Source organism: Ruditapes philippinarum, unplaced genomic scaffold (genome assembly GCF_026571515.1).
Source record: "Ruditapes philippinarum isolate M1 unplaced genomic scaffold, ASM2657151v2 ctg3870_1_1_1_1, whole genome shotgun sequence".
NCBI classification, from domain to species: Eukaryota; Metazoa; Mollusca; class Bivalvia; order Venerida; family Veneridae; genus Ruditapes; species Ruditapes philippinarum.
In genome coordinates, this window is record NW_026865263.1 from 105,644 (window position 1) to 129,580 (window position 23,937).

A 23,937-nucleotide genomic window follows, 5' to 3' on the forward strand; every position below is an offset into this window, starting at 1 on the left:
AATAATTATTGCGCAAAGTTTGTATTATGTTTTTTTAAATGTTATCATTAATGTTAAATCCCCTTTTTGTTTCGCTTGCTACATATAGGGATCACTTCTTCATCGTCTGTATATCTGTCCTTAACAAAATTTGTCCGGCTTCAACTACTGGTGTGATTACATCCATACTTTACAAGAATGATCAGTACTAAGTCTAGTTTAGCATATTATCGGGTTTATTCGGTTCAATGGTTTTTCTCAAAGTGAAATTTACTTTTAAATCGTGTCCGGGCTTTTTCTCTTATACCAGTCTAATGAAATTTGAATGAAACTTTACAAGGTTGGTTAGTAGCTCAAAACCGTGTGCCTATTTTATGGTTTATTTGATTGAATGCTTAATGCTGAGTTATGGCCCTTGAATAAAATGTATTTTTGCATGTTGATCAATTTTACGATGCCAGCTACACAGAAGCTTGTCAGGACTACTACTCAGAAACTACTGGTGCTATTCCGTCAAAACTTTACAGGGATAATCAGTAGAAAAACTTGTTGCGCATATCGTCGGCAGTTTTCGACTTAACGACTTTTTGTTTAGTTATAGCCCATTTATGATTTTTATTTTAAAGCGTATCATAAATATAATCAGTATAGCCCAATATTGTAGTACAACAATACTCTTACACACATAGCTGTGAATATTCTCCAATCTTTATTTATAAACCTTTCTTTTATTCGTTTATGAAAACCGAATCCTAAAATGTCGTAAATGTGTTTTAATATGAAAGTTTTGACAATAACACTATGAATCGTATCATTTAACTTTTCACCGAAACGAGTCAAAAAAATGAAAGTTTATTCTTACTTGACTGTAGACGCCAAATAGAACGATTTACTTATACATGACTGTGTTGCCAGTTACACAGAAGCTTGTCCGGACTACTCCTCAGAAACTACTGATGCAATTTCATCCAAACTTTTATACAAAGCTGATTCATGCTACAAAGTAGCTACAACTAATTTGGATCACTGTTTTATGGTCTGTCCGTTTGTCTGTCCGCTTATCTGTCCGTCACAAAATTTATTCGGACTACTCCTTAGAAAATATTGGTACAATTCATCAAAACTTTACGGGATGATCAGTACCAAGTGTAGTTGTGTATATCGTAGGCATTTTCCGGCTAAATGAGTTTTGTAAGAGTGATGACTCTACAGTGATTTTTATGTATGTACAACTTCAATTCTAATTCTAATTCAATTTAAATGAAATTTAAAAAGTACTTGCTCATATTGAACGGATTTCCGGTTGACTTAACTTTGGCTGAGTTATGGCCCGTGAAAAACGTCTTTTAATGATTTTTATGTCTGCTGCATAATAGCTACAACATGCAATTAGCTATCATCAGGCGACTGATTGACCGCTCCTTTAGGTTGCCTTTGCGTAGTATCAACGTTTTAAAGGTCATACGGCGACTTTCTGTTTAAGACACGGACAGACACCTTTAGTAAACCGCCGACTTTCGGTGCCTATCTGGAATGCATCCTCTTATGATAGAACGGTATTCAATAGCGACAATTTTATGTTGTCCTGTTTCTGAAATAAGAGCATTTTAAGTCGAAGCTTAAGGCAAAAAATGTACCATACAGTTTGTTGGTATTTTAAGTTCAGGAGTCTATAGTCAGTTTTTTACTTCCGTTAAGTACCCATTACGCAAAACATTAAATTTATTTCGAACAGTCTCATCTTGTAACTAAAAGATATTTATATTATGCCTACGACATTATAGCGAGATGCATGTCTTTTGATATAGTTTTCAATTACCTCTTCCGCCCATAAACAACCACAGTCGTACCATATGCCAAAACAGCATAATTTGGCCGTTTTTGGCGTTCTTTAGGGATTGTGTTTTTTTCCAGACAATAGTCGTTATATAATGATATATCGTTAAGTATGATTTAGTATCTAGTGATTACGAGATAATTTTCCTGTTTAGATTTCATCTCTTTATACAATTGCCATTTATGATTTTAAATTTTCACACCCATTGGTACTAAAATAGCAATTACAGTTTCCAGAACGTTAGTCTTTTGCCTTACTTTATGACTGAGTAATGATGATTTACTATTTTGTAAGGAGGTCAAAATGCTGCATGTACTTATTTTTTACATATTGCTGCATTTATCACAAATTATTTTAAATTCAACACTAAATTTTCAGGTGATTAGCTTGTTTGGTGTTCTAATTTCATTATAAAAACACATTTCTGTAGTACTTTCTACAGAATGAAATAAATATTCATTTCTGAGGTTTAATGATTATTAGCGGACTTCCAAATTGAAATGTTATTGTTATAGGTGTTCACCCCCATTGGAACGAAAATAACAATAAGACTTTTTCATAATGAATACGGCGGACATTACGGTGGAACAATGAACATAGACATTACAATGGCACCTAAAGACTTGTATAACATTGAAGGATTGTGTGGACAGTTTGACAATAATCCTGCCAATGATTTCCGGCATAGAGACGGAACTATTTCAGAAATAAACTACACCAATAAAAATAGTCATTTTGCAGACTTTACAGAAAGCTGGAGGTAATTAGATGCTTATCTGATTCCATTTTATGAATAAATACGGCTATTTATCTGACGCTTTGTTAAAACCCAAGGGTTTCACTCTTGAATACCTTTTGAGAAAATCTTAACATAATGAAATTTACACTTCCAAGAAATTGAAATATATGAGTATTAGTTCAACATATTGTCCACCTATTTTCACTTTTTATCAGAGAATATGATTTAAGTAGTTTTATAAGAAGAATCATTATATCGTCTTAAACGTAGGTCATCATAGTCGACTGAACGGATAATGAATGCGTTAATTTGCACTCTTTCATACTATGTCTATTTACAGTTTAACATCAGATGAAACCAAGCACCTCAACTTATTTCTAACAGGAAATAGGATCCTTCAAAGTTGGGGTGATCTGAATGGGATGTTTTGTGTCTGTTCAAACGAAACAAAAGAAAAAGTTGCAGAAGCAACATGCTATCCGACCCAATATTTGAATTGTACAATGAGCAGATCAATTACTGGTACAAAATGTAACGTACAAAGCAGAAGAAAGAGAAGCGCCGATGGTTACTTTAAAGATGAGAAAGAATTAGACAGATTACTAAAGTTAATGGCTCCATCTCAAACAGTTACACCAGAAATAAAAACTAGGAACAAAGTAATTTTGTAGTTTGAAATATCTAAATAGGAGAAGGTATTTTCAATTTTATAGTAAAAATTTAAATACTAATTATATTGCTTAATAACGACAAGGAAGACTGAAACAATACTGTTTGCACTACTAATTTGTACGATTGTTCTATAATTAGTTAAGTCCATTTATCAACAATGGGCTCGTAGTCGTTCACCTGAAAGCTTAAAAACTGTATCGCTACTATCACCAAATATATCAAACCGGAACATCAAAGTTAATTTATAAAATAATGACCGGAGACCCTAATTACCTTAAAGTCTTCTTGCAACGTTTGTTTGTAAATACCGTGTTTGACATTTTTGAATAGTAGGCTTCCACTGAATTGTAACAATTTAATCATGTATTCGCGTATATGTTTATTAAGTTTATTTTGGCCTCTTAAAACGTTAGACAACGGGATATAGAATTATGTCGTTAGAATAGATGTTACAATGTAGTTTTACAATGTAATCCAGGAGTATAGACACCCTATCACAAAAACAAAACGGAACAAAACAGAGTTTATTTTTATAACTTACACATATGTACATCACTTAAACCAAATCATTGAAATACATTTTGTAAGTCACATAATGTACAATTAAGAACAACAAAAACAGCAACAACAATACAAAGTCAATACACTACAAAGCAATGAGTTTACACATACAATTAAATACTTTATATTTACTGAACCAAACACTCATGATAACCGCCATATGAACAAATCTGCAGATGTTTATGAATTCAAAATTTCACCATAGATAAAATATAAAGCTTTTGTGATATATTAATAAAGCATTTCTGGGGTACAATGAGTGCGCTTATTATTGATTAAAGCTTCAGGTTGTTGAGAAACCACACATTGTCCGAGTTATGTGATCAATATCAGAAGAAAACATTTCACATATTATACAAAGCATTTCACATTTTATACACACTAGATTTAAGTGTAGTTGTTTTCTCCATAATGCTTTTGCAAAGTAAAGTTGAATACATTTTGAAGACATTGGGTTTCTTTTTCAATTAAAAATTTAAAAGTTCATTTCATTTTAAGCCATTGTTTAAAACTACCCGTATTTTAAATGTAAAACATTGTAAGCAGAAAAATTGATTGATTGGGGTTTTAAAAACTTCATAGACATACATTTCTATCAGCGTCAAGACATCATTGATGACATGATTACGGAAGAAACAGCTCAAAAATTATGCGAAGCTAAAATTTCCGGTAGTCTAGCAGTGCAAGAATATACAGAAGTTAGTGGCAATGAAGATCCAGATGAAGTTATAAAACAATGTATATTTGATGTAGTGGTAAGTTTGTTTGTTTGTTTTGGTTTAACGGCATACTTACACCTAACAGCGCCAATCAGTATAATTTTAAACATTAGATTATTAATCCTAAACAAGTAAGTACATGTACAAAGATATAAAATGAATTAGGTCAATTTTCTAATACATGTTAATTTCTTTTAAGTCGATCAATGTTTTGGAAGGAAGAGAGTCAAAATGTTCTGAAAGTGAATTTACTCGGTAATATTTATAGATCATTCAAGGAGCATAATCTTCTGTTCAAATAGAGAAAAATAAAGAATCGCCAAAGATCGCACAAAACGATAAAATTGAAAATGTTGCAGACTCGGTCGATCGAGCCTGTTCATGGACGGTACTGAAAGGTTATTAACAGGTCAGTCTAAGAAAGGGTTGGTACATGTGTATTTCCACCTCTCTGCAAAATTACTCATTGAAAATAGTCCCTGTCAGCGTATTTTTGCCTTACAGTACCGTCCATGAACAGGCCTAATCAGACCGAGCCTGCAACATTTTCAATTTTGTCGTTTTTGGCTTTCTTTAGGAATTCTTATTTTCTCTATTTTATCGCTACATCAGCGTTGTTTGAGCCGTTTGGAAGCTGAAAAAGTCGCCCCGTACATTAAATCAGAGATGTACATGTATTTATTTCCGATCGTTAAAGATCGTTCAGCACGACATTATCGTTGTTCTTGTGGTATTCTTAGTTTTAATTTTTCGGCATTTTCTAGTTGAGTGGTTCCAATATTCCTACTTGAATAATGTTTATTCAGATCTGAGCGTTACACTACAGAATCACCCTTAGGATATGCTGCTTTTAACTTTATCTTTTGACATCTTATCTGTGATATGCAGGCTTCATAACCTCTGATCTCCTTTCAAAATTCCATTTTATTTAGTTCCGCCCATTGTTTTCTCGTTTAGGGCAAATGCTTTCTATTACTTTGGGGACCATACGCCGCTTTTCATGGAATGGCACGGAAGTGTCACATTGAAGGTTCCATGATAACGGCCGTATGAACACTTCTGCGCATGTTTCTAAATTAAGAATTTTCACCATTTCATGTTTAATTGTTGAATTCTGCTTAAGCCGGTGCTATGTGGCGTGGACGGTAGTTTTCACTTTCCAGTACCGTCCACGAACAGGCTCTATCAAACCGAGCCTGCATCATATTCAATTTTGTTGTTTTGGGCTTTCTTTAGGGATTCTTATTTTCTCTATTGTACGTAATAAGTAAAATAAATATGTAAATACTCGAGGCATAACTTCAAAGTGTTATAACGGAGAAAACAATATGCATTTAGGCATAGGTCCTTGTGACAACGGTAGTTGTCGACATTTTTGATATACGTTACTCAGTGAACAGTGTAAACAGCTTACTGCAGTGATAACCCCAGTAGTTTTATCATCGCAAGAAAGCATGACAAAAATGGTTTCTTTATACGAAAAACAGATAACGAAACGGGAAATGTGTAAGAATAGCGATTTTGCACATTTTCTTTGCATTAACATCTACAGAAGTCATCGGACAAATAAAATTCCTCGCCCAGCAAGCTCTGGATTCAAATGCTTTCTCATCAGATGTTAATGCACTAAAATGTGCATTACTCCACTGTAAGAGTTTTATTGCTTTTTGTTCCAGACTGGGAATGATACGTCATGGGCTCTAGCGCATGTAGAATCTGTTAATAACATTGTAAAGAACATAATAGAACTTGAACCATCATACACTGCAAATAACACTGAAAAGGTTGTTACATTCTTTAAAAATACATGTCCTGGGAACTGTAGCAACAACGGTGAATGTACAGACACAAGTAAGTTGAAATATATTCATTCTTTTTATAAAATTCTACATAAAACAAAACAGATAATAATGTTCAATTTGAACTAGTGAATAATTTGCATATTTTACATTTATGATGATTTGATATCTATATCAAAATGTGCATAAAATGTAGAGAAGAGACAGTTAGTCAGTTTTGTCTGTTTATATGCACAATTATATAGTGTTTAGATGAAATCATACAAATTATATACTCTCGCAAACAATAGAATCCGAGTCTTCTTCTTTATTAAGTCACGTTATCTCTTGAATCTTTTTATTTGCCAGGTGAGTGTGTTTGTTTTGGATTTTTCCATGGAGCAGAATGTGACATTGATGAAAGAGATCCTTTAATTATCGACGATATCGAAGGCGGTGGAGAATGTGATCTAGTCGATGGTGACGAATGTTCATGTTTCCATGTCAGATCTTCAAATATTCTCGAAGGCTTTAAATGCCAGGCCAATATTTCAAAGGTATATACATAACTATTCATGAAAAAGATTCAAATTGATTAATTAAGTATCCATTGTCTTTTGAATAGAGTCCAGATATAGAGGAACAATATAAATTGAAATATAATCTTATTTATTTCTTGTAATTGTACGAATTTCACTTAAGGGGTATTCAATAAGTTACTGTCTCATCATATAGGCACATAGTACAAAGGTAAGCCTCTGGTTTGGTGCGCCTATAACAGGTTTAAAAACTAGTAGTAGTGATTTGCTACTGACCGTTCCAAGACGTAGCCCCTCTGTGTTCAAAAACATTAAATATTTGACTTGTGTATTTCATGTTGTGAGTGGTGACATGTTTTTGGTGTCCTATCTTATTAGGAGTCGAAGCTGCTGCTGGTAGTTATTTTTCCTCTCATATGTTCTTTTTGCAACGTCCTTTTCCGGGATCTTGCTCTTGCGTCCCACCATTGATCGTTTTATTCACGTTTGGGTCTTTATCGATCTTCTCTTTGGTGTTTGCTATTATATTTCGATAGGATTTCTTAAAGAAGGTTTTTAGTGCTCCAGTCTCTCATTTCTCCGCCATTATCGTCCCTCACAATTTTGTTTGTGTAAGTCGCCTTGAATTGTTGATCTTTGCAATCATTGTTACGATCTGAGACTCATTTTAGAGCCCTTAAATTTGCAACATGCATTGAATTTTGAGTATAAATTGACAGATAACAGTTAAAGGGGAAAGGGAGATTATTTCGACACAAACATTTCCCGGTGGTTACGAGGATATATTTACTGGAGTGTGCTGTATACAAGACAACGTAATTGGTACTGAAGATGCATTCTTTACGAAGTACGATATTTCTATCAGCAACAATGGCATTACTTACGGAAATGATAAAAACGTTTATGTGTTCGACTCCACTTGTCAAGAAGCAGTGAATGGTTCTTCCGATAATGTATCGTTCAGTTTAAAGGTACACATAGCTTATAATTTGAAGTACTCATATTTGTTTAATGCATAATTAAAACAGACTTTTAGCTTGATGTTAAATGATTCAACTTAGTTTGCATTTAATAAAGTAAATATTTTATGTAGATGAAAAACATATTGCTATATAAAACATTTTTAAAAGTTGAAATTTTTGTGATGATCGATTATTTGCAATCATTGTTATGACATTTCATTTAAGCCCGAGTTTTGCTTTATCGATGGCGGTTGTGTAGCAGAAAATGAGATAGCTCCAATTGGTTGTTTAGCTTGTCGGTCTTTGACTGATGGGTATAATTGGACAGGTATGTGATAAAAAGTAATTAAAAGGAAATATGACAAAATAATCTATTGATAAGATGAATATTTGTGTAACACAAATTTATCTAATATATATTTTCCTGTGCATGTTTCATAAAGGTAAAGGTAAAGGCAAATGAAACATGCTTTCTGTGGTTAAAACACTACTAGAATGATACATGCTTTAAAGAAAATTGTTGTATACATAACATTCATCTTTAGTTATCCATTCGAAATTTCTTCTGTTTTTTTTTATATCAATGTTTTATTTTTTAAAGTACGCCGCTTGTAAAAACAGTCATTTATGTATATTTTGTACTATCTTCTGCGTCCGACAAACACGTCTCTGTCAGTCATTTAATTATAATAAAAATGAATTATAAGATCGACTTTTTTCTATCTTTCTTCCGTGAACCGTCATTTGATTATAACTTTATTTTGTGACAGTCCATAACCCATGTCAGAATGAAGGTAATTGCACCAACGAATCTAACGGCTATTTGTGTGTTTGCCATGGCGGATATGGCGGAAAGAATTGCGAATATGGTAACATTTTTCTCTTTATATTTCAAATAAATCAATCAACACAACATTCTTAAAACTGTGTCATAAAGGAAAATATCAAACATTTATGTAATATATCGTTTTAGTTTTCATTTCTGTATCTAATTCACTTTATTTAATACATAAACTTGTATTGCATGAAAACTAAACATGTTTAATATTTACAAATTTGTTTGTTATTACAAGTAGCTTTAAGAGCAACTCCGATGATACATGTAATTTCTATGTCTTTTTTGTTTTATTGTCTGGTCTCGCATCACGAAAATATGTCCAATATATATTTTTAACCGTAGATATAAATGAGTGTGAATCAGACCCCTGTGAAAATGATGGGACTTGCTTAGATCATCTAAATGGTTTCAACTGTTCCTGTGCTGATGGTTTCACTGGCACTTACTGTGAAATTAGTAAGTGTTTATATTTTCATCGAAATATCGTGGAATATAGATGTGAAAATTAAGGTATTATAATTATTATATATTATCTATTCTGGACAGAATGTAATTTTATATAACTGTAACATATAACCTTATCTTAGTCGAGGAGGTCCTTGAAAAAACCACATGTATGGTATGACCCCTATAATGGCACTCTAAGGAACTGTAATATTGACAACATAGGTCCATTATATGTCTTAATGGACACCTGCATACAAAATGTAAAGACAATTTACTGTATGGCTTTCGAGTTATGGGCATTTTCCAAACTGAAGCTTGTCTATTAGAAGGGGTCTCATTTAGAAATGAGGAAACTCTAAATTATCTATGATATCATCATTATGAAAAATGTATTAATGGAACATTGTTAGAAGCAAATGATATATATAATTCAGCTTACAAATCACACAAGCAAAATGATTGTTTCTTCTAAAACTGTTTGCATATGTTTAAAAATTACACCCTACCTCGCCCATTTTAAACACTTGTTTGAGCATTTTCAAACTTGAAGAACGAAATATCCTTAAAATTTATCAGAATGAGGGACTGCTTTAAAAGTTTACCTGAATATTTTTAAAAAATGTTTTGGTTGATACTGGCAGTTTTTTTTTTCATTTATTTTATTATTATTAATTTATAATACTTTGAAAATAATTATAATGCTAAATATCTGCTATTGAATTTCGTATTATTTGGCCCATGAATACCAATAAATACAGTTTAATAAAAACTGGTGTGTAGTGTGTGCGTGGGGAAGTGGGGATGCAGGGTGGTCATACCTTAAACAACATGCGTGTCTTCACTTGCCAATCTAGTGTATAACATCCATTGCGATATATATGTTTTATATATGATCTAAGAAATTAAGAATATAAATTTTGCCCGTCAGGGTATTATGTTGTCTTGACTGATCTCGAAAGTAACACTGATATATGGGACCATTGTGAATTCTTTTTCCAGATATTAACGAATGCTCGTCACATCCATGTCAAAATAATGGGATATGTGAGGATGGTATAAACATGTACATATGCGAGTGTCCACCAGGTTTTGAAGGAACTCATTGTGAAACAGGTCAGTTTCACTGCGATATTTATGCCATAAAAGATTAAATTGATTTTTTTCACTTTCTTCTATTTTTCTTGCAACATTTCGAGTACAGTTAATAATGAAATTTATTTTAAATATTTCAGTCTTTTTACTCTTTAGATATAGATGAATGTTCGCCAAATCCCTGTAAAAACGATAGTACCTGTTTGGATCGTGTCAACGGATATACTTGTGAATGTGTGACTGGAACGTATGGAGTTAATTGTTCTGCTGGTACATATTTGTTTACTTGTATTAACGGTAGATTGTTAAGTCCTCTTTAATTTTTGTACACAAAATTCTATAAAACCGTCCTAAATCTTTAATTTATTTATATGTACCTTCAACAAAGTTCCAAATATATTATGTAATCAATTTTCATGTTAGTAATTATGTGTTGCCAATTTAATACAGAATTTAACAAATTCATCTTACGCATTTTTTAAAGAAAATATTTCTTTAATAACGAATATCGCAGGGAAATAAAGACTATAATTTAAAACGTCAAGTGTAGTATCAATTAAAGGCTGAATTTTTGTATTTCAGTGTCATACAAATAGATTCTGTATATTGTTATTTTTTATATTTTTTTTATATTTTCAAACATCCGACTTGATATTAGGATTATCAATTATGCACAAACTTGTTAGCTTACTTGTTTTACTTTTTTTGACAATTACTTTTACATACCGATAAGTCTGTTTTATAATTTCACAGCGAGGAATTTATGTAAAAAATCAGTCACAAATGATGTATTGGTGAATGAATTAATGAATGCTTGCACTTTATATCACAGTTGTAGACAATTGCGCAGCAAACCCATGTGAGAACGGAGGAACATGTGACGATATCAACAATTCACGGATATGTCAATGTGTTGATGGTTATGCTGGTGCTAATTGTGAAACTGGTAGAATTTATTATCTTACATTTATGTTATATGTAAAGATTACTTTTTATCTATTACCCGGATCTCAATGTTTAATTGTATCTTAAATAAACCCATAGCGCCAAATGGTAAAGATGGCGAGATCAGAGTGCTCCGGCCCTTCTAATCATTTTGTTTCATCTTTCACTATTACTCGTTTAATTATCCCAAGCAATAATGTTAGGCTAAAAGTCTTAGTGTGAATAAGATTTAAATGAAGTAGTTTAAACAAACATAACATATGTTTTCGTTTTCATAAAAGTTTTAAATTTTAAAGTCTTGCATAAATTATGCCATATCCATGTTCTATCGTGTGTTGCTTTAAAGATATAAATGATTGTGAAATCAACCCTTGTGAAAATGGTGGAAGTTGTACAGATTTAGTAAATAGTTACAAATGTGCGTGTGTAGCTGGATACGAAGGAAACAACTGTGCTACAGGTAAATAAAAGATATTCATGCTTCATTTTGACATTTATATGAGCCGCGTCACGACAAAACCAACTTACTGGGTTTGCGACCACGCATGGATCCAGACCAGTCTGCGCATCCGCGCAGTCTGATCAGGATCCATGTTGTTCGCGCACAAACCCTATAACAAGTAGAGAAACTGATAGCGAACAGCATGGATCCTGATGAGGGCAACAACAAGAAAAATAACTGCCTTGCGTATCGTATTTTTAAGTAATTGTCCTTTCCTTTTTTCATGCAAAAACAAAAACTCAAAAAGTGTTCGAATATCAACTTGTTAGTTTTAACTTATTTAATTGCATCAAAAGCATGTATAATATTATAAAAATTATAAGTACATGTATATACCAAAAATGAAAATGGATCGGTCTACAAGTTCTAGCAGCATAAGACTAAGTCTTCCGAGAAACTTGCTATTACGACTCAAAACTCTTCCTTCCATAACTTTTAAGTCATTATCGTAAAGTTTTGTCCGGATCATAAAGATATAAACTATATTGTAGATCTCATAGAAAAGGAGTTCATTGCACAAATATCATAATTAGTCAATACATTATTTTTAATTGCTGTCTTTTATTACGTTTCGTCCAGTCAATCATGTCAACATTTTAAAACGAGTTATCATATTGAAACGTTTGGGGTGGAAAACTCTCATATCCGAGTGTTGCACTTTTAAGAATATCGCACTTTAATGTTTTCTTGAACATTAGTCCTTATTTTTTCCTATTACTCGGTGGATATTTTTGGTAGATTTTGTCTGCTTTTTATTTCATACAATTACAAATGAATAGATTTTATGTAACAATTACTTTTCAAAAATTAATAAACAGATATCAACGACTGCTTAAACGATCCGTGTAAAAATGGCGGCACGTGTCAGGATCTTGTTAATACATACGAATGTACTTGTGCTGCTGGATTTGAAGGCACAAACTGTGAGAATGGTAAGAGTTCAAATATATATACATGAAAAAATTAACCACAGAGAATGTCTCCATATCTTGTTTCGACAAATACCTTGACAAAAACCTATAAATGTCGTCTGTATAAAACTGTTTCTCAGAAAGTGATTACTGATGCGTTTATAGTTATGGTTGAAACGTTTTCTATTAAATTAGAGTCAGAAGATTATGTCAAAGATAACCTTTGAGACAGATAGAAAGATAAAAAACTATATCTTAGTAATAGAAAGAGCACCGAAACACGAGGCTATCTGATTTGTACGAGGGGGCGTAGCCCCCGAGTATTAATCAGATTGCCGAGTGTTTTGGTGTTCTTTCTCTTTTGTATCATAGTCGAACATAAAAGCACGTTCCCTGTTGTCACAATATGAAACCCCGGCAAAATGAACCAATGAACGAACATCTGAATATGACATTCTGTCGCTTTCCCTTTCTCTGCCGTCACAATATGTAAACCCCAGCAAAAATGAGCCAATCAATGGGCATTCTCTGGAGTGCGGGTAACTAATACCCGCACTCCAGTTAACGCACTGTGCATGTATATGTATACGATTTAACCCTGACACATTTTCAACAGAAAGGTCTCCAAACTATGATACAAACATACATTAACGGTGAATGGCCTTAAGGAATTTATGTTTGCCAGTAAATTGCTATAAAATGAACTATCGTACGCAAGCAATGAAGCACAAGTTAAATGCATCAATTATTACTGAATTATTATTTTACCATGTTTTAAATTATTCATTGTTAACTAACGAAATAAATTAAGAAACTGACGTTGAATTGGTCAGTGCTGCTACGAACAAATTGTATCTTTGGACAGGTATCAATGAGTGTTTTTCTGATCCTTGCGAAAATGGTGGTACATGTAATGATCTTGTCAATGAATATGAATGTACGTGTGTTGATGGGTATGACGGAACAAACTGTGAAAACGGTAAGGGTATACGTCTATCATTATAATTGTTGTAAAGTTGTTTATCATTTTTGTTAAGGTCGTTTTGGGGAGTTTTCATATAGACATTTAGGCAAAATTAACTCGAAAATGAGAACGGTGACCCCAATTTTCCCATTTAAAATGTTTCTGTTATCATATTCAAATAACATGCCAAGTTTAAAGAAATTTTATTGAACAGTTTTAATTGTGCCTATATGTCTATATGAAAACTCCGGAAAACGTCTAAATCATAACAACGACTGACCAAGAAAGATCCACTGAAATAATATATTGTGAATTTAAAATCTTTTATTTGCTATTTACTCCAGGCCAAGATATTTATATGATCAACTCTGACACATGTAAAGCTCTTTCTTATCAAAACATGAATTAATGTTGTCCTAAACAATTTTAAAAAGATAAACATATAAGACCGTTTTATTTGATATGAATGTAATATGATTCTAGCATTCTAACAGTATAGTGAAACTACTCTCAATTGAGCTTAGTTTATATGTATTTATTTAACATTCAAGTCAGCTTCTTGGAATCATCCAGAACTGGTGTCGTATGAGGAAAATTGGTCGTGGCCCTAGAAAGACTCAAATTCATGAGTCCTTGGTTGAAAGGCATAAACGTTAACATGTAATCCATCGCTCCCATTTCCAGTCATTTGTTGTTTTCTCCAGTTTATAATCTTATTAAATAAAAGTCCTACGAGTCTATTTTTGTTGATTTCAGTATTATACCACATTAAATTAACTTTATAGTGGTGAGTATCCCCGCCTGTCACGCGGGAGACCGGGGTTCAATTCCCCGTCGGGGAGCCAATTTGTAGTGGGGGGTTTCCAACAATAAACACCTTGATATGTTTATATAGGTTTATTCAATAAAGAATAAAACCTGTAACAAATAAAATAAGTATAAGACATCACATTACAAAAAATATAAAACAAGACAAATACATTTCACAAAATACATATTACAGAATATTACACAACAATTCAAATTACAATAAAAACAATTTCACAAATAAATATATACAAATTTACATACAAGGCTTTAAATAGATGAAATTCTTCAAAATAAATAAATTGAATACAAGCAGGTACGTATATTAACGTTAATATACGTACCTGATACAAGATACAATCAAGCAAGTATTTCTGTAAAGAAATAACTGATAGTTAACTAGTCTAATTTAGATCTTTTCACTTCGAAAGCGAGACAAGGAGTGGTCAGTTACCAAGAAATGTTATATTCCAGAACCAAATCATCTAAAAATAACTTGCATACCAAAACCAATCATCCATCACTCAACTTGCAAAACCAGTTCAATCACTCATAACAAAAGGAACAAAGACAAACATGAACACATAACACCGCAAAAGATTTGATTTGGCCTTTAAAGGAAATAACTACCGTATTTATTATAAAATGAGAACTTGGCTTAATTTAACCTTATCTACACAAAATTCATGTCATGTGCCATGATATTGATCAGTTAGAAAGATTCGTTATATTTATTGATTATCCAAAATTTTTTTCTGTATATAGATATCAATGAATGTTTATCCAACCCTTGCAAGAATGATGGTACCTGTAAGGATCTTGTAAATGGGTACGAATGTACATGTGTTGCTGGATATGATGGAAATAATTGTGATAATGGTATGAACATAGATAATTGCCAATTCTTTTAAAGAAATGTTTGAATTAAGACTGAAAAATATCTTAAATTCGTCGTGCTATCTTAACTATAACTGTAGTCAAACATGTTTGGATTTTCTGATCATTGTAAGAACGGTGGTACCTGCAATGATCATATAAACGGACATGAATGTTCATGTGTTGCTGGATATTTGGCGGAATAAACAGTAAAAAATCATTGCATTAATTTTACAAGAGAAAATATGAATTGGAAATACTACGCGCTCTTATCAATTGATACGAATTTCTTTGAAATGCTTGAAAAATGTTGGTTAATCTGAGTATATGATGAGAAATAACTAAAGATGTGAACTAGATCTAGACGACTTAGATTGATTTTTCATACATATAGAGTATAAAGTACTCCTCTTATCTATCTGAACTGTGTTAAGTAAATTTATAAAGAATACAGAAAACGTTATTTTTATTAAGTCAATACATGTACAAATAACGACAACATAGAATTTCATATTAACTGTGACAGACATAAAAAGGTCAGTTACCTACTGACTAAAAATATGTTTTTTCGTACGTATTATAATAAACCTGCTGCAGATCTGCATTACCTCGATTATATTCATAAATATATATCTTCTTAATGCATGTATTAATGTGTATGGTTGTAGTCTTAATGGCAAAGACAAATATCATTCTTTCATTCGTTGAGAAATAAACTTTTCATGCAAAACTTCTTATTTTAATGTGTTTCTGTCTTACCAGACATTACTGCAGTACACATTATTGACGCTTTTAAAGAAACTTTGATATATTTTGTTCAATCGGACTGTTCTTTAAGACGATTTTGACAGATGATGATTTTTGTAACATTTCTTATATTATATCTTATGTGACGGAAATTGCATTTTAAACCTTTAGAATTTTGTTTTCATTACTCGCGAGAAATAACATCGTTTTCAGAGTATTATAAGTTTGATAATAAATTTCTTTCAATTATAAGGTGTAAATGTTTACTTTACTAATACAAAATCTATTTTTGTATTTGATTCAATGCACAGACATTGATGAGTGTTCTTCCATTAATTGCTTGAATGATGGTACCTGTAAAGATCTTGTCAATGGATATGAATGTACATGTGTTGCTGGATATGACGGAACCATCTGTGAGAACAGTAAGAATTTATATGTTTTTGATAAAGGACAATAATAGATTTGTGTACTACTAGTATTATTTAGCCCCTTATAATGTAACAATTTCATCGAATATTACCTGGTATTACCTAATAATTATTGAATGAATAACATAACCGAGCTTGATAAGACATATACTTTTGAAATCAAAGTAATCCATTTCTATACAGCATTCATTGTGACAGTGGTAAAGGTTTTTTAGTTAATGCTATGTTCCTGTATAGGTAATATGTGTCCTACTACTGTTAATGATGGGATAAAGGTAAATACTGCGAATGTTTAAAAGGTTAACAAATTACGAATATTGGTACGTCACTCCCTTCCATCCTCTATCTTTATACCTCAAGCTTTGTTTGTTATATCAGTAACTCCGTTTTGTTAATGTCGTCTTGTCTTAAGCTTGGTGATGGTTGACCTCATCTTTCCGCAGATCGCCATGGACAGAATAAAATGAACAACATTATGCTCTTCTAAATAAAAAAATGTAAAACATCTCTCACTAATGACCAAGGTTGATTATGTTACACTAAAAGCTAAAACCAGAGTACATATTTTAGTCTTGATAGGCTCTTTTGGTAGAGTGATTGCCCGACTTTGCAAGAAAGGTAGCACCTGTAATGATTTTATCAGTTGATATAAATTAGACGTGTTGCCGGTTATAACGGTGAAGAATTGTTTGTTACGCATCACAGAAATAACTTGTTATTTGCATATTTAAAAAATGAATTCTTATTCCATCTAGTTTTTATCAAGGATTTTGAATGATACGAAACAGATTGATTAAAACACAATAAAACGTCAACATGATTATTTTTTATACTTTCAAAAGCATTTTCTACACCTGATTTAAATTTCGGTTAATATTTCACCACTTTAATTGACCTTCATTTAATTCTTGTATTTTAATTTGCAGACATAAACGAGTGTTCTCCGGACCCTTGCAATAATGGTGGTACCTGTAAGGATCTTGTCAATGGATATGAATGTACATGTGTTGCGGGATATGACGGAACAAACTGTGAAAACAGTAAGGAATGACTATTGTACCTAATATAAGAGCAAACATAAACTGAAATTATGATTAATGGAGCTGCCTTATATATTTTGGCATTCTAAAATTAAATGATTTTGCATCAGCACTAAATAAGAAATTAAAATTTACTTTTACTAATAAATATAACTAGACAAGTATTTTATTTAGTTAGTCAACACTATATTATTCTTTCTTCACATATTTTCAGACGTAAATGATTGTTTATCTAGCCCTTGTGAACATGGAGGAACCTGTGAAGACAAAATCAATGGATATAAATGTTTCTGTGTTGTCGGATATGAAGGTGACGATTGCGAAAATGGTATGACACTTTTAAGAGTGCACGTTTTGAAGTTTGTAATTACTTATTTTGTAAAGTAGATATTAATTAAAACATTATGGTTGATAGAATTCAAATTATTTTCAATAATTGATTAGTCCTAAGTGTAGTTTCAATTCTAATACTATAATGTATTGCATGATTCCTAACCCTAGGTCCTAAGTGTAGTTTCAATTCTAATACTATTATGTATTGCATGATTCCTAACCCTAGGTCCTAAGTGTAGTTTCAATTCTAATACTATTATGTATTGCATGATTCCTAACCCTAGGTCCTAAGTGTAGTTTCAATTCTAATACTATAATGTATTGCATGATTCCTAACCCTAGGTCCTAAGTGTAGTTTCAATTCTAATACTATAATGTATTGCATGATTCCTAACCCTAGGTCCTAAGTGTAGTTTCAATTCTAATACTATAATGTATTGCATGATTCATCTTGTTTTAATTTTTTAGCTTCATCAGATGTAGGCATAGGAAGAGCTAATATTTTGTTGATATTTCCATTCAAATCAACATTCAATGTCTTGGATCCGGAATTAAAGAACGACGTAAAACTTCAGGTATATTACTTTTCCATTAATCTATAATATGAAAACTAAATGTTGGATCATTTCAAACGCATCCAAAAGGAACAATTCTTATGAATGTATTGTTTTACTTCGTATAAACATGGTACATACTGTTTTTATGAATTTAATGGCACATACAATTTGATGTTACGATTTACTTTCATGTTTTAACAATTGTCTGTCTGTATTGCTTCGTTATCATACTCATTTTAACAGGATAAATTGGTTAACTTATATTGCTCCTAAATTGACGACTTAATTAATAATTTGATATGGAAAGATTTCATTAATGTATTAACATAATATGCTGTTATGTTACAGTTGAGCAATGTGTATGAAGACAGAATGGGGGAATCGTGCAAGGCCGTAGTTATATTAAAATTGAGGTATGTTTTAATTATTCTGTTTGTTTTTTTTTGTTTGTTTTTTTTTTTTTTTTTTTTTTTTGTAAAATCTTCATGTTCTTGGTGAAAGGATCATTGTCATCCCTTATTGCAATGAAGTTTTCGTTTACAAATATAGAAATACTCTAATTTAAACAAATTGATGTACTTATTTAAACAAATGTATGAACAAAATAATGTATTATGACTTTATCTTCTAAACAAATTAATGTTTTTTTCCGTTTTTCAGTGTGGGAAGTCTAAAAGTAGAATTTGAGGTTATTTATGATAATGAAACATCAGCTACAAACGATCTGACTAAGACAACTATCGCTTTCTTGTCTGGGGAAAAGGCAATTCAAGTATCTAATGAAACAGTTCCTGCAACTTCCGGGGAGATAAACTCTATCACTGGTAACGAAATATTAATATATAATTATGTAGAAGTCTTTTCTCACATATGAAATTTAACTCTTTTCTCCCATATGAAATTTAACATCAAAACTTTTCAAAACATGTATCGGTTTTCAGTTTTATTATCATGCAGTTTATGAATGTATTTCTTAATAATAATCTTACTTACAATTATTTCTTTACAGTTACAAACGAAACATCGAGTGAATTTATACTGTGTGCTGTGTATGAAACACTGCACGGATCTTGTCAAGAAAATCAAAAATGTTCTGTAGTAAAAGAAAGCCCTTCATGTGTGTAAGTGTTACATTGTAACTTTACTTAACAATTTTTGTTGTTGTTGATATGTAATGCTTTGAAATAGATTTCAAGACATTCTTAAACGTCGTTTAGGTAGAAAGCATTTAATAAGAATAAGATGTTTTGCTTCATGAAAAAAGGCAGACACTGGATTATGGATGTCTTGTACATAGCCCTTTTTGGGCATTTTTCAAAAGAGCATGAAGAAAATGTTATTGTTAAGAATTCAATTAGTGTGAACTTAAACAGGAGGGTGTATCAGTTTAATTCTTTTTTAGGTTCATAAATGAAGATGACCCAAGTAGAGGTAAGTTTATGAAGTCACAAACCTTTCAAAATAACAACACAACAAATAAGTTAAAACATGCAAAACATTAACTAACAAAAGCCACCGCCGGGTAGGGGCAACACTCGACTGTTATACCTTTTCTAAAAGCAAACAGATAAACAGTTTAAAAAAATTAAAGAAAAAAAGGTTTTCCTTTTTTTGAATTGAATTGTACTGTTCAGATATATCTGCTGTTTTGTCCAAGTACGAATCATTTCCATCAATGAATGACAATGTTAAGAGAATATAAGCAGAGTTCAATCATTTGACGGTCAATGTCATTTTAAGGCCAATGTCATATTTGAATTAATAAACAAGTCCGATTGGTCATAAGTGTTGTTTTGTTAAAGAACGAATCAAATCCGTACATAAATAACAAAATCATGACAATCTAAACTAAATTCAATAATTTGTCCTTCACAGTCAAGGTCACTTAAAGCTCAAGGCCAGTCAACGTTTTGGAAGGTCTTGTCCAAAAGGTTGTTTTGTCCAAGTTACAGCCAATTATTGTAATAAAGATTGTAAACTCAATAGTTTGACCTCCAGGTAATACATGAGTCAGTTTGAGATTTATATACATAAAAGTCCTGACCAAAAAGATGTTGTGTCTAAATATGAAGTAAATCAATTTATAAATAACAATGTTATTGCCAGTTGCAGGAAAAAATAAGAGAATAGCATTAATTTGACCTTGACGGTCATGGTCTACTAAAGGTCAATGTCTACATCACTTCATTTTTGAAGAATCTCTTGTTTTGTACGTGTGTGAATCGAATTAGTAGATAAATAACAAAATTATGTAAATTTAACCAAAATTCAATAAGTTGACCTTAACTGTCAAAGTTATTTCAAAGTCAAGTTCAGTTTAAACGTTTGGAAGATCTTGTCGAAAAGTTGTTTTTTGGGTCAAAATATGAAGGTAACGTATTTATTTATTACCACGCTAGGGTCAAATTTAGCACAAAAAGGCGAATATTCAATAATTAAATCTTCAAGGTCAAGATTATAAATGAGCCATTTTCAGTTTGATATACATTTAGATTGATCCTAAAGAATTTTGTTATAGTCAGTTACAGCAAATTCAATAATTTGGCCTTCAAGGTCAAGGTTATTTATAAAAGAAGGTCAAGGTATGTCTGGACAACTTAAAATCTATCCTAAAAGATTGCTGTGTTCAAGTTTGAAGATAAACCATTCATAAATAACAAGATTATAGCCACTTAAAGCAAAAATCAGCAAAGAAACAAGCAAAATTTAGACATTTGACTGAAGCTCAAGGTCATTTATGAATTGGGCAAATTTAGTTTTGTCTACTTGAAGGTATTGTGACTATCCCAAGGGTTGCTTTGGTCAAGTATGAAGACAATTTACTAAGAACTTAAACAGTTATGATCAATATTAAAGTTTTGGGGACGGATACGGCAACGGGAACGCCGACATATATGTAACAATACCTTCTTGAAAAAAAGTCGAGTTGAAAATGAACCGGTTAGCATATTAGTCTGTAAAGCGTCTTTCAATGGTTGATAAAGGAAATATTGCCTTTTATAAAATAATAAAATGTTTTAAAATTTCTAGCAGTACCTACAATTTTAGAGCATCATGGGTGTGTACTAAATCAGAAAGAAATAAAGATAAAAAGAATCTACTGTCATTGCTATTCTTGGTATTATTATTGTTGTTGTATTATCATTGTAATCAAACTACCGTTCTATTTCATAAGGAGGTATTTAAAACAGTTTAAAGTTCCAATTACAAATAAATACTAGATTTGTGTAGCAGTATGGTTAGATATCTAGGTAAACAGTATTTAGCACAAATTCAGCGTCATTTTTTTTCTTTCTTATTTTCAGTCGGTTTGACGATTTTGATCGTTGTTGTGCTTTGCTTGATATTTGTACCAGCCATCATTCTGATCTTTATCCGCTTAGTTAAAAGAAAACCAAGCATTTATATAGGGAGTGAAGATATGCAGTAATAGGGTAATATAATTATATTTTTCTGTTGCAATTACTAGGCTTATATGATCATATTATATCTGTTAATATTTTGTCATGACTTCTAAAATATACAAGAAACGAATGGTATAAAACAGTGCGTATATGAGTACTAGATTTGCGTTTCGTGTCAATAAATTATATCAGTATTTAATACTTAAAAAAGAGTTAATTATGTTATATTATTGGTTGTTTACTTACTTTTGCCGATACAATGTTGAAAAGCTTTAAAGTACAACTCCATGTTTGTTTACTTCCATTTTACAAAGAAAACTCTTTAATATAAAAATATTTCTTTTCAGATTTGAGATGTCATCTTAATGGGCAAATTCTAAACTGGCAGGGTCCAATTGAATCCTTCTAAGTAATGGATCTTTTTTATATGACAGATATTTTTCAGACTACTCAATACAAAATCTATGGATAGAAATTATGAGATTTAAATAAAATATTATGTCCTGAAATAACAATACATGTATGCTAAACAACGATTTACCTATATTTTTCGACATATCCATATACATGAGAAACGTAAATGTTACCACATATACGTTGCGAAACAAACTAATTTTGTCTTTCATGATTATTGTCTTTTCAGTTTTTGTGTTTATGCATACGTATGTGTGTGCGTCCGTGTGTGCGCGCGCGCGCACGTGTTAGTGTGTTTAAACAAACTTTAATCAAATGTCTATATTGTCCATTTACACTGCGCAAATAGTTCTGCCAATAAAATGTATGTATGATAAATTTGCATGCTCCGTGGCCGAGTGGTTAAGGTCGCTGACTTGAGATCACAGGTCCCTCACCGCTGTAGGTTCGATCCTCACTCGGGTCGAAATCTTTCATGTGATGTAGCCATCTAGCTGGCTTACGGAAGGTCGGTGGTTCTACCAAGGTGCCCGCTCGTGCCTGAAATAATGCCCGGAGGGGCACCCGGGGTCTTCCTCCACCAATAAAGCTGGAAAAAAATCGACGAAAAAATCTCGTCGGGATGCTCTAGGATGGCCTGGCTTGAGTATACGGTCGCCCATATGGGCTTTCCGGCGGCGACCTTAAATAAACGCATTAAAAAAATTGAATGCTTTACAACGGACAATTCTTTATGGCACACTATTTACATATCTTTTGTTTTTATTGTGTTTGTATGTTGGTTTGTTTTTGCATGCATGCAAGTTATGTACATTTGTAATGTTGTATTTTTCTGTAGTTTTTTCAATTTATGCAAATAAAGGGTTAATTTCACACTTATTACAAAAAATAAAAATACTATAATGGTTTGTGTATATAAAGATTTATTAAAGATCATACGTAAGTGGTTGATTGTAAATCAATATATTTCAAACAGGCGTCAAATTGAGCCAATACATGTTGCATAATCGAAGTTTTACGTTTCTTAAAATATTTGAATCAGTTAACATATGCAAAGATAGATGCAGATACACATAAAGCTACCTTATTTATAAATATCTTTTCTTAGCTGTTACATGTTGAATATATTTATGTTTTACTTTTAAATAAACACTTACATATTTGAGTTATCATATTTCATATTCATTTTTTCATAAGTCTATTTGTTACATCATGATTGATTGATTTTCTTAACCTTAATGACATACTTTTTTATTACAATAAATTCGGTTGATTGTCATGTTGTTGTTACAGCAACACATCCCCTAAAAAAATACCTCACTCAAATTTGTTTTGGGAAAAAATATAATTTTATATATCGGAAATATGTTTCAAGATGCCCTTGAAAAATATATCTCTAAAATAATTGTATCTGTAAAAGATTATCCCAGTAAGATAAACATCTGTACAAAGTGTCATGAATATCCCACAACTATTTGTAAACGTTATTATAACAAGAATAATAACAAGCGGTACAAAAACAAGCGGTACAAGTCAAGAACATCAAATAAAAACAGACGATAAGAGCCATAATCCAATACTTTCGCTTTAAAGGGAAGGGGGGAAATCCTATATGTTTTGCAACCTATTTCTTCCCTCAAAACCTACCAAAATTTTTGTTCAAATTGTTACCACAGAATTTAGAGAATAATCAAATCTTGTACCAGAAAATATATAAAAAGTATAAGAGCTCCGTCGAAAGATACAAAGCAGACATATGAGCCGCGTCACGACAAAACCAAAGAAATGCGTTTGCGACCAGCATTGATCCAGACCAGCCTGCGCATCTGGGCAGTAAAAAACT

General features: G+C 31.8%; 1 protein-coding gene across 1 annotated transcript in view; it reads left to right on the top strand.

The window, feature by feature from the left end:
• Window positions 1-23,327, top strand: part of LOC132728427 (uncharacterized) — a 40,121-nt gene extending 16,794 nt beyond the window's left edge. The window contains exons 12-37 of the mRNA XM_060714073.1: window positions 2,332-2,576; window positions 2,896-3,214; window positions 4,388-4,543; window positions 6,184-6,358; window positions 6,655-6,842; window positions 7,544-7,795; window positions 8,012-8,114; window positions 8,557-8,655; window positions 8,967-9,080; window positions 10,071-10,184; window positions 10,320-10,433; window positions 10,996-11,109; window positions 11,455-11,568; window positions 12,429-12,542; window positions 13,387-13,500; window positions 15,058-15,171; window positions 16,227-16,340; window positions 17,273-17,386; window positions 17,601-17,714; window positions 18,188-18,294; window positions 18,625-18,689; window positions 18,937-19,100; window positions 19,286-19,397; window positions 19,679-19,707; window positions 21,582-21,710; window positions 22,028-23,327. Of these exons, the coding sequence (XP_060570056.1) occupies window positions 2,332-2,576; window positions 2,896-3,214; window positions 4,388-4,543; window positions 6,184-6,358; window positions 6,655-6,842; window positions 7,544-7,795; window positions 8,012-8,114; window positions 8,557-8,655; window positions 8,967-9,080; window positions 10,071-10,184; window positions 10,320-10,433; window positions 10,996-11,109; window positions 11,455-11,568; window positions 12,429-12,542; window positions 13,387-13,500; window positions 15,058-15,171; window positions 16,227-16,340; window positions 17,273-17,386; window positions 17,601-17,714; window positions 18,188-18,294; window positions 18,625-18,689; window positions 18,937-19,100; window positions 19,286-19,397; window positions 19,679-19,707; window positions 21,582-21,706 (3,393 nt within the window). The 3' untranslated portion in view covers window positions 21,707-21,710; window positions 22,028-23,327. The remainder of the gene's footprint in view (window positions 1-2,331; window positions 2,577-2,895; window positions 3,215-4,387; window positions 4,544-6,183; window positions 6,359-6,654; window positions 6,843-7,543; window positions 7,796-8,011; window positions 8,115-8,556; window positions 8,656-8,966; window positions 9,081-10,070; window positions 10,185-10,319; window positions 10,434-10,995; window positions 11,110-11,454; window positions 11,569-12,428; window positions 12,543-13,386; window positions 13,501-15,057; window positions 15,172-16,226; window positions 16,341-17,272; window positions 17,387-17,600; window positions 17,715-18,187; window positions 18,295-18,624; window positions 18,690-18,936; window positions 19,101-19,285; window positions 19,398-19,678; window positions 19,708-21,581; window positions 21,711-22,027) is intronic.
• Window positions 23,328-23,937: the final 610 nt, after the last annotated feature.